This window comes from Tarenaya hassleriana, unplaced genomic scaffold (assembly GCF_000463585.1).
Source record: "Tarenaya hassleriana unplaced genomic scaffold, ASM46358v1 Cleome2, whole genome shotgun sequence".
In the NCBI taxonomy this organism is placed as follows: Eukaryota; Viridiplantae; Streptophyta; class Magnoliopsida; order Brassicales; family Cleomaceae; genus Tarenaya; species Tarenaya hassleriana.
Window position 1 is genome coordinate 8,535,314 of NW_010965372.1, and position 10,420 is coordinate 8,545,733.

The 10,420-nt window shown below is 39.0% G+C and overlaps 4 protein-coding genes across 4 annotated transcripts in view; 1 reads left to right on the forward strand and 3 right to left on the reverse strand.

The window, feature by feature from the left end:
• Positions 1-468, reverse strand: part of LOC104813080 (PHD finger protein At1g33420-like) — a 3,281-nt gene extending 2,813 nt beyond the window's left edge. The window contains exon 1 of the mRNA XM_010540597.1: positions 7-468. Within this exon, the coding sequence (XP_010538899.1) occupies positions 7-202 (196 nt within the window). The 5' untranslated portion in view covers positions 203-468. The remainder of the gene's footprint in view (positions 1-6) is intronic.
• Positions 469-1,115: 647 nt separating this feature from the next.
• LOC104813083 (phytolongin Phyl1.1-like) lies at positions 1,116-2,907 on the reverse strand. Its single transcript, XM_010540598.1, has 2 exons — positions 2,609-2,907; positions 1,116-2,477 (listed from the first exon to the last, which is right to left on the reverse strand). Exons 1-2 carry the CDS (start codon positions 2,667-2,669, stop codon positions 1,936-1,938), a joined length of 603 nt encoding a protein of 200 aa, XP_010538900.1. The 5' UTR covers positions 2,670-2,907; the 3' UTR covers positions 1,116-1,935.
• Positions 2,908-2,993: 86 nt separating this feature from the next.
• On the reverse strand, positions 2,994-4,733 carry LOC104813084 (RING-H2 finger protein ATL7-like). Its single transcript, XM_010540599.2, has 3 exons — positions 4,158-4,733; positions 3,920-4,002; positions 2,994-3,614 (listed from the first exon to the last, which is right to left on the reverse strand). The coding sequence occupies exons 1-3, from the start codon at positions 4,401-4,403 to the stop codon at positions 3,242-3,244; spliced, it is 702 nt and encodes a 233-aa protein (XP_010538901.1). The 5' UTR covers positions 4,404-4,733; the 3' UTR covers positions 2,994-3,241.
• A 2,353-nt stretch (positions 4,734-7,086) lies between these two features.
• On the forward strand, positions 7,087-8,612 carry LOC104813085 (cytochrome c-2). The gene is made up of 3 exons (XM_010540600.2): positions 7,087-7,287; positions 7,620-7,753; positions 8,299-8,612. The coding sequence occupies exons 1-3, from the start codon at positions 7,176-7,178 to the stop codon at positions 8,389-8,391; spliced, it is 339 nt and encodes a 112-aa protein (XP_010538902.1). The 5' UTR covers positions 7,087-7,175; the 3' UTR covers positions 8,392-8,612.
• The last annotated feature ends 1,808 nt before the right edge of the window (positions 8,613-10,420 follow it).

Below are 10,420 nucleotides of genomic sequence, written 5' to 3' on the forward strand. Positions count from 1 at the left end.
AGAGCGTCGACGGTGGGAACGCAACCCGCGCGTAGCTCGAGAGGAAAGATCTCACCCCGTCCCGGAACGGTGGCAGCGGCGACCCTCCTCTGCCATCCGCCGCCGCCGGAAAAGTGAAGAAATCGTAGAGATCGGCGGAGACCCGGTTGCTCCGCCTCGCCCTCTTCGCTACCCGACCGCCGTTGATCACCGCCATGACCATACCAGCTCTTTAACCTTAACTTTTACACTAGAAGAAGAAGGGGATGAAGGGGTTTTAGGTTTGAGTTTCGGCGGAGACGATGGGGGGATTAGGGTTTTTGGAATTTGACCGAAAGCTTGAACGTCTGCAGCAAGGAGAGCGAGAGCGATGCTTTACTATTTTTTTAAGGAGTGGGTCCCACTGTTTTTGCAGATTCGAGGCGGTTCGCTTTCTTTTGCTCCACGCCTTTTCCTTTTTTCCATATTACACGGTTTTTATATTTATGACTGATTCCATATTATCTCGTAGTTGCTGCGCTCCGCTCCGCTCCGCTCCGCTCTTAATCCAAACTCAGTTTATTTCCACCAAAATCCGTCAACAACAACAACAACAATAATACAAACTACAAAAAAAATATTTTAAAAGATAGCTATTCAAAATTTAAGTTACCAATAAAACTAATAAAACATTAAAACATATTTTACAGTTGTTATTAATTTTAAATATATTGATAATAACAAATATTATTACTATAAATATATATTTGAAAATTTATAATTGAAAATAATGAAATAACAGATAAAATAATTTTTGGATTTTTCATAAATATTAAAAGTTATTTAAAACTGGAAGCAGTTAATTTTTTTTAATAGATATCTATATTATAAATAATTAGAAATTAATACATTTAAAATCTCAAATCCCAATTATATATTATCAATTTATCATTTAAAAGATATTTATAAATATTTTTTGGGTTTTTTTAAGTAATAAATAATATAAAGCCATTGATAACTTAAACTTGGGAATCCTATAAAAATCTATGGGAAAAATTGAGGAAGAGTAATTTTAATTGAATTCTAGATGGAGAGAAGAAGGAAATAGATTTAGCGATTCGGAAGAAGAAGAAAAAAACACTAATGATATGTTTGAAATAAACAGACAAGAAGCAGGTGATGGTCACAAAATATCTCACTTGCATCAACCCCACTGTTTTTTTTTTATTAACCATTCCAAAAAGACAAAAAAAAAAAAGCCCGTACCAAGACTCATCGTTTCATCCATCACTCAGGCGTGCTCCAAAAGGGGGGGGAGGAAGTGAAGTGTCGTCAGAAGAAGAAGCTGAAGTATCATCAGACTTGCAGATTCTCAAGAATCTGGTAACCATCACTCATGTTTATCTAAAAGAATCATAAGGATGCCTCCTCTTATATAAAAGTGGAAGGGTGTTTTGTTTAGTCCTCAAATTAACAATGAATGGTTACATGCCCTTTAAATAGTGTCATTTTTAGCCTTGAGGACTTTGTGTGAGTGAATCATGGAACCATTCACTGTTCTTGCCTTCGCACTTCTTGGTGTAAACTTACGAACCATGTGCACTTACACAAGACAGCTCGCTATGAATTTCCATTACGCAACATCTGTGGAGTAAAACGAAATCGAGCCAAAGTGACAAGATCACCGAATCATACACAAGCTAAGGTACATAACCTCGAGGCAGCAGAATTTGTCGGCAAAACCAGAAACCGGGAGAAGAGGCGTGAGGGTGAAACCGATCAAGAACGCGTGCCCTCAATGCCCTGACAAATAGCGAGCCAATCCCCGAGCAGCGTAAACCAAATGGCTACAACAATCTGCACTTCCCTTCAATGCTGCTGTGAGATCCAGTTCTTCCCTTTTCCGGAACACAGTCCTTCTGCAACGATTGCTGCTGCAGAATGAGTACCATAGCCCCCAGTAATGTTTCCTATAGCTCAGTGCCCTTCGATGAAATCATATGATCTTTCCCTTTCTTCTTCTCTTGCCTGCTTACCTGCCCAGAAGCTGGAATCTCGCGGAATTAGCGGTTTGGTGTGTTCATTGGACTCAGTATCCATTGATGAAGAGGAAAAACATGCCAGATTAGCCTTCAAATCGTTGCTAGACTCAGCAATGACTGAACCGATCAGCCCAGAGAAACTTTCTCGGGTATTTCTCGTAGCAGATTTCTTGAATTCATCGCTCAGATGCTCGAGAAACTTGAGAACGCAAGATCTCCCTAACCCCTGATCAACAATGGCGAAACACACGGACCCATCTTCCATCAAGAACCCAAAAGTCCTCTTACATATGGTTCCCAAGTACCATTTGTGGAAAGTCGGAGTTCCAAGCACAAGGCGGCGAGATTCTTGGTGCTGGTGTCTCCGACGTTGTGGGAATACAGGATCCGATTGTCTGTAATGAACTCTGTTCTGGATTGAACCCACGACAGGAAAACAAGCTCGGACAACGAACCAGAGGTTGGATTTTGGAGATCCTAGGCAGTCGTTAGGGCAAAAGGGGAAAGTGGTAAAGTCTTGGATTAGGGCAATGACAAGCCGAGCAATCGCGATGATGAACTTGCCAGCGAATAAGTCAAAAGACAAGAATAAAGTACCAACAAAATACCTCGGCGACGTACTCGAGATCTGGGATGAACTCCCTCACGCCTGTTTAGGGTTCTGGGCATGAGCAAAGGAATCAACTTTGGATCCCTATGTGTGAAGAAAACGAAAGAAACTTGATCCTGAAGGAAAAGTCAGAATCAAGTAAACCGAAATCGAGAACAAAACAAAGCCCAGTGAAACAGAGAGATGGGTCTGTCTGAAGATCAACCACTTAGGTTCCCTCATTTGGTTAAACGTCCTTCTCTGAACTTCAAACTATCACGTCAGCCTCAACCACTTCAACTTTTATGCGTTTGTCATTGTTCCACCACTCTTAACTATCCTCCTATAACGTAAGCTCAATTGTGTAAATCCATGTTATTGTATCTCTTCTGAACCAAGGATGATGAAACAAGATAAACCCCTTGGGATGAAACCCGTCAGGCCGGTTTTTCTGCGGCGAGTTTCGATGAATCCGCACATTAAATGGGTTGATCCCAAACACCTAGAAGATGATGAAGAACACGCAGTTCTTATTCAAGTTACCATTTTTCCTTCATCTGATATCACGCTCTCTTTTCACTCCTATTAATGTTACAAACAAGAAGAAAGTAGCAAACACTTTACAGGGAGATCCAGGAGGCTAAAAAGCCTTTTAACCAGGTCTGGGATCATCACAAGCATCCGAAGCGCCTACTGTGGTTCGTTCATCCTTTTCCTTGTGGCTACACTCATTCAGATCCCTCGGCTGTTCTTGGCCGTCACTGCTCTGGTTTACGGGTTGTTCAGTAGACCAGGGCTCTGGCCGAGCAGATGCTTCATCAGTGATCTCCGAGAGAGAAGAAGGGTCTTGGCTGTGATGGGGCTGGCTCGGGCTGGACTTGGGGACAAGAGAGAGACGGCAGAGAGGGCAAGTGGTGTGCGTTGTGAGCCACTGGTCAATACAGTCCATGTGGAATGTGTGCCCACATGCTGGGATTTGTTGAAGCTTGTCTTCCGCTTGGTAATCCCCCAAGCAAACCGAGCACCTGTAAATCACATGAGAAATTATGTATGATACTGAGTGTGGCTCTATGCAAGTAGGGAGTATCAGAAAGCTAAAGCAGTGAGATTGATTCCTCTAAAATGTCCCCAATTATGAATCATATCATATGATCCACAAAACCTAATTGTGCCACTGAATTCTAAGATGTTTCAAACAGTCACACAACTGTTTCGACATTCTCACTGTCCTTTGTTCTTCTGGAGATAAACCCTTGGGATATCTTATTAGATATACAAGACAGTTAAAAGATTGATTTTTTTTCCAAAGGAAAAGAATCTGGAAACTCACTGTGAATCCGTGACGGAGAAGCTCTCCTTGTAGACGACAATGGGGAGCATCCCTCTCACTTCTTTGCTCAGCCCTAATTCAGCCTGCTCGGATTTCAAACCCAGGAATCATCACAGAACAAACCCATTAGAAACGTCGAAAAGAAGGACATAAATCAAGGTAAAAAAGAACATGTGAGTGTAATCCCAGACAAAACCCGTAAAAAACGATAGAGAATTAAAGGACAAGAGAGACAAACCACGGAGAGAGTGTTATTGGTGGTGATGAAACTGCTTCGAACTCCGAGAGAAGACCAATCGACGCTGTGGCGGCGAAGGTAGATCAAGTAAAACAAGAAGAGGATAATGAATGTGAAACAGATGGGCACTGAGAAGATGAAAGCTTGGTACAGTTTAAGCTCCGGCACCGTCTCCGGAGAGTTCGTGGTGGCTGTCGGTGAACCGTAGAAGGCCTCTGGATTTGGGTTTGGGTTACTGTAAGACATGACCCAGTAGTAATCGCAATGCCTCAGAGCCGACAGATCCCAACACAAACCGGTCTCAGTGTCTTTATTTATTCGATTATTAATTGAGAAACGAATTTAGTTCGAGAACTGAAGAACCCAGATGAGATTTGAGAAACCCAGATCGCCAAGATCGGATTTTGATGCAAATTATTCGCGATATTTGTAGGAATCACGACGAGAGAAGAAGAAAGAGGAGAGAGGTGGCAAGAGTTTCAGGTGAAGCATTCAGCTTTCTGTAAACGGCATGTGTTTGTTTCATTCGTTCACTCCTTCCAAATTTTAAAGGGGAGAGGACTCGAAGTATATAAAAAAATGCAAATAAGAAAGGATTTACATTTACATTTACATTGAGAAACAATGAATATATGTTTTATATAGTATTTAATTACGTGTGTACTATTCATCATATGATGTTTGTGTATATATATATATATATATATATGCGTGTGTGTGTGTTGTGTTTGATGATGTTGAGCTAAGAGCGTGAGAGGGGGGAGCAAACGTTATGCAGATAACAATGCGGCGTCGTTTTGCTGAAGATCTGACTTCAGCCATTGCATATTTATTTTCATTTTTCATTTTTTTTTCCTCTCTATCATTGCATTATTATTTACATCATATTGCCATTTCCCAAAGTCCCATGACTTTTTCGGCTTGTTAAATACTCCAACAAACTCCACATCTATGCGCAACAAGTTGTGCGAACCTTTTTCATTATTTGTTTAAAATATGACCATATTAACAATTTTATGTGTGTAATACAAAATATACATATATAAGATATTGAAAAAAAATCAGACATACATGTAACAAAATTTTATGATTTTTTATATCTCACCATTCATAAGTTGTATTAGAGTAGACAAAATTCGATATTTTAGGGTGTATGAAAAGTTACAAAAATATCAAGATTATTAAAAATAATAATGAAATGATCTTTTTTAAATAATGCAAAACTATTCTTAGCTTTTAATTACGAAATATATTCAATAATTATTAAAATCATGAAAATATTTTAATTTACTTTCTAAATTCGAGTTCAAATATTGATTTTCATATATAAATTCAAATATTCTCGATTTTTGTCGAATACACAATTCATACCCTTTAAAAATAAATTTATAAGATATTGGTTTTCTGACTTTGCAGCCAAATAGTTTTGTTTATGTCCTTTGAAATGATATAATACGTGTAATATAATATACATCCAATTGTATATAAAAGGGGATTAAGAAGTTAGTTTGTGGACGATGACGAGATAGAATCCTTTCTATCGATTTCTTTAATTAATTTCTTAAGCTGTACGGACGCGGAGATTCGAAGATTTGCCTTCTCGTATCGCTTTGTAGTTCGTCAACCATGTCCGATACGTTTTTGGTACGGACCAAGAGACACTCTCCAGTGTTTGAACTCGTAAACACATGATTCATTTTGACATCGACATCGATCGATCTGCTCTTAGCCTTATCATCATCTCCCAAAAAGTCAACGAACTTGAGAAGCAAAACGCCATTGTTTTACACCTGAAACGCGGCTAAACGCAAACGCAAAAAGAGACTCCAACCAAATGCAGAACTCGGGTTTCGGCAGTTGTCCAAACGCAGCCGCGACATGTTTGGATGTTCTAATATTCAATCGCAGACGCATGGTATCGCTCGTGTACAAAAGCTAGAGCGTCTGCGTTTCATGATTAAGAAAACTAAGAATCTGATATGCGGTTATTTTGTTTTTTTTTTCTAACAGGAAATTACAAAAACGATAACCTAAGGAACTTGACATGGATGGGAGGCACGTATAAACGAATAGGTCAAAGGCAGAATATTCTTGCTTGTGTTGAACATTCACCAAACTTATCATTTATTCCTACATGAGCATATACTGTATCTCTTTTATATATATATATATATATATATATATATATTCTCTTGTTGATGACATGGCTAATTCGGAATCCTAGTGGACCATGATGCCTCACTGAACCTTCTCTTGCTTAGCCCTTTTCCTCCACAAAACTTTCACATTATACATGGTTGTTTCAAAACCCTAAACGAGATTGATTGATTTGGTCATATAATATAATCATGTATTCTAAATGCATAATGTTATAATTATGAATGATAACAATTACATATCTGTAACAGTATTGTATTAAACAATAGCTCGGAATAAATAAATAAAAAGCCAGTGAAAATTGTGATTTTTTTTTTGGGTAAAATGAAAATTGTGATATTTGTATTGCAGATTTACGCTTATGAATTTCCTTTTTCTATTTATAGATGGTTAGAAACCTAAAATTCAACAGAGCATACTATCCAAAACAACTAAACAAATTAATTTCACAAAAAAAACTAAACAAATTAATTGGCAAATATAGAAGAAGAAAAAAACCCGACCAGAAAACAATAGTATGCATGCATGCATGCATGTATGTATGCCGCTTTTTCTGAATTATTGAAGAAAGCAAGTGTGGGCCAGAGCGGACGAATTTGACCCGTCGAGCCCATCAAGAAGCCCATTAGAAAATCGCGAGGAAAAAGTGAACAAAAATGAAAAAGCGAATCAAATAGTCAACCGACCAGGAATTATCCAATAAAAAAGCGACACGTGGTCGTCGAAAACTGTTTTCTCTGGAACCTTCTTCTGTGTCGTCACCAGAAACAACCCCTTCTAATTCCCAACGCATTTCCCCAAACTCTCTCTCTCTCTCTCTCTCTCTCTCTCTCTCGTTTGATCTTTCGCAGAGGAAGAAAAATGGCGTCGTTCGACGAAGCACCGCCTGGTAACCCCAAGGCCGGAGAGAAGATCTTCAGAACCAAATGTGCGCAGTGCCACACTGTCGAGAAAGGTGCCGGTCACAAGCAAGGTCGGTCCTCTCTCCCTCTCCGTCTTCTTCGTCTGTTTCGAGATTGATTTTGTCTGGATCTGAGCTTTCTGTCTCCTCGATTCATGATTATTGTTGTAGTCTCCGGTGTGGATTTTACGCATCTGTGTTTTCTGTTTTATCGACGAAACTTTGTTATGCGAACGAGATTTCGAATTTTGTGCTTTAGGTTTTATGTGATTGTTCGCTGATATTGATGTAGATTTATCGCTTTTTCGAGTTTTTCGTTGTTGTATGCGCATTTTCTGGGTTTCCTCGAAGCTTGATTCAGATTTCTGATGTGGCTATGGACTGAAATCTCATTACACGCACAGGACCGAACTTGAACGGTTTGTTCGGAAGGCAATCTGGAACAACTCCTGGATACTCATACTCTGCAGCTAACAAGAACATGGCCGTGATGTGGGAGGAGAAGACTCTGTACGATTACCTGTTGAACCCCAAGAAGGTATTTTCTTTTCCCTTTCTGGAATCCAAGCAGAGATGATTCTCCTAGCCGTGTGGTGTTTTTCCGCGGAATGAAGAGAGTCTTTTTTCTTAGGCCATTGATTGCTTACACAAAGATAGTTCATGGGTGAGAATGTTTGGCTGCTAGACTTCTTTTCATAGGAAAAACTCAGTTCATCATGAAATAAATAGTGGTTATAGATCTTCTCCGCTGTTTCTTTAACCTTCACGCATTCCAAGATATTGGTTGTGTTTGCTCTGACACTTGCCGACAAGTTGGACGTAAGAGCAATCAAGTCGATCCGAGTGTGTCAAGGCTATTCAGATTGGTCTGGAACAAGAGAATAGATTAGCTAAGGAAATTGCATCATTGACGAATCTCATTTGAAAGTTTCTTTTATCTGACATTTCTCAATCCATCCGAATATGATGGAGATCTAAATTCTCTGTTTGTTGCATTGGCTTGGTTCTGCTAATTCGTCTCTTGCAACTCATGGAACATTCCCGGACGGTGCTGATCTGATCATTCATCTTCATTTTGTGCAGTACATCCCCGGGACGAAGATGGTGTTCCCTGGACTGAAGAAGCCACAAGAACGAGCCGATCTCATTGCTTATTTGAAGGAAGCCACTGCTTAACTAGGGTTCGATTCTTTCACCAATAAAATAAACCACAGACCTTATTGGGTCATCATGGACTGAGTTCTTCTGTATCGGCATTTTACTTTTCTTTTGGAAGGGGCAGATTGTTGTTGTTGCCTCTGCTCATTTCAAGCATTGATCTCTGAGTTGAGCTCATTTTTACCAATACTTATCCATATCCGCCTAATGTTATTTGCTGTCTCTGGTTTCTGCATTTACAAGTTGATTACCGAGTCGGACATGTATATACATATGTATTATTAATAATATAATATGGTATAACTGAACCAAATACCATTTTGAAGCGATAGATTCGTTATGCTTTTGAAGTTAAATGTATTAAACTTGAAAATAAAAAATCTAAAAACAATGTTTCTGTACTGAAATTTGGATAAAATTAAAAGTAATCAAATCCGGAAAACGATGTATTCTTTCTCCCAGAGTTCGCTGTATTACACGTAGAACTAGAAACAAAAGCCTACGACCGCGTGACGTATTTTAAACTCATTTTTTTTTTATATCAACAATATTTGTGTTGTTTTTTCCATCTTAATTTCGGTACCAAATTACCCAAAATAATTTTGAAAATAATAATTTTTAAATGCTTAAATAATTTTATTGTATAATTAATAGGTTTCCAACATAATCTTTTGGAAAAAAAAAATGTTTTGTAACCCGTTCTATTTTTTTTTAAATAACAACAATACCTAATCATTTAAATCAAATATACTGAAAATTTGAGAATATGCTTGAGGGTTTGATAAATCATAAAAAAAAAAGTCATTGCAAAACATTAAAAAAAATAATTACATCGACCCTTATTTTAAATTCGGCTAAAAGAATATCATATCGTATGCATTTTATTTATTTACAACTGTTTCTATCTGTTTTTCACTTCTATGTTCCTATATAATTTGCCTGTTTTTATCAGTCGTTCAATCTAGTCTTCCTCCTAAGTTATCCGACCCAGCAACAGTCCGATCACAAAAACTATTTTTAAGGGTTTTGATGTATAGACAGATGTAACATTCATTTCCCCAACTCAGAGCTATTCGAGGGCCAAAGGCCCAAGGCTCTCCTAGTAGTGAAGAATGGGGACAGTACACACACTAAGCCACGACATCACATGCCTATGTGTCTAATACCAAAAGCTCACATCACACACAAATAAGAGGTTTTTTAGTCTCTGCACTAAACTTCGCAGTAAAAAACACTCTGGCATAACTCCCACGGCTGAAAACAGGCTTCAAAAGTGGCTGCATATACTTACACGCGGATATGTATATATTGTTGGGTTTTTAGGCTACGGATTCATAGCATGCGATCATATCGATCTAGGGTTTGGTTTACTAGGTTTCATGCAGCGGAAGGATAATCTAAACCTAGTCAAACGTCACACGCAACCAAAATCATCCGTAAAACCCCGACAGATCGTGTATATCACCGTAGGAATCGAATACTTACCTCTTTCCTGAAGATCTGAAAGTAGCAATCGATCCAGGGCCTGTTTTAATCACCAAGAGCTGAAAATACAGCTCCTCTACACGTATCCACACCGACGGGAAGGATTCCAAACACTTTTGGAACTGATCTGCTAGGATCTGTGAAGTGAATAGGGTTTCAAAGACTTGGGATCGAATCCCGGGAACTAGAACCTCAAAAGAAACGATTTTCTTGTGTTCTAGATCTGTCTTAGGGTTCTGTAAGTCGAGTTCTTCTTTTAGGACGGCGTCCAACACCTCCATATAAGATTAGAAACCCTAATCCTTGTGAAAAGAGACTTTTTCCGAGTATTGACTCGGTCCGAGTCAGAACGCTGACTCGGTCGAGTCAGAACGAATCAGCCCAAGCCCATTGTCAACTCTTGACTCGGCCCATTTAGTATTGACTCGGTCCGAGTCAAAACTTTGACTCGACCGAGTCAAAACATCAGCCAAGCCCAAAACATGGGACTGACTTCGACCCGCGTGGAACTGACTCGGTCCGAGTCAAATACTGACTAGGTCCGAGTCAGAAGGCTGAAAAC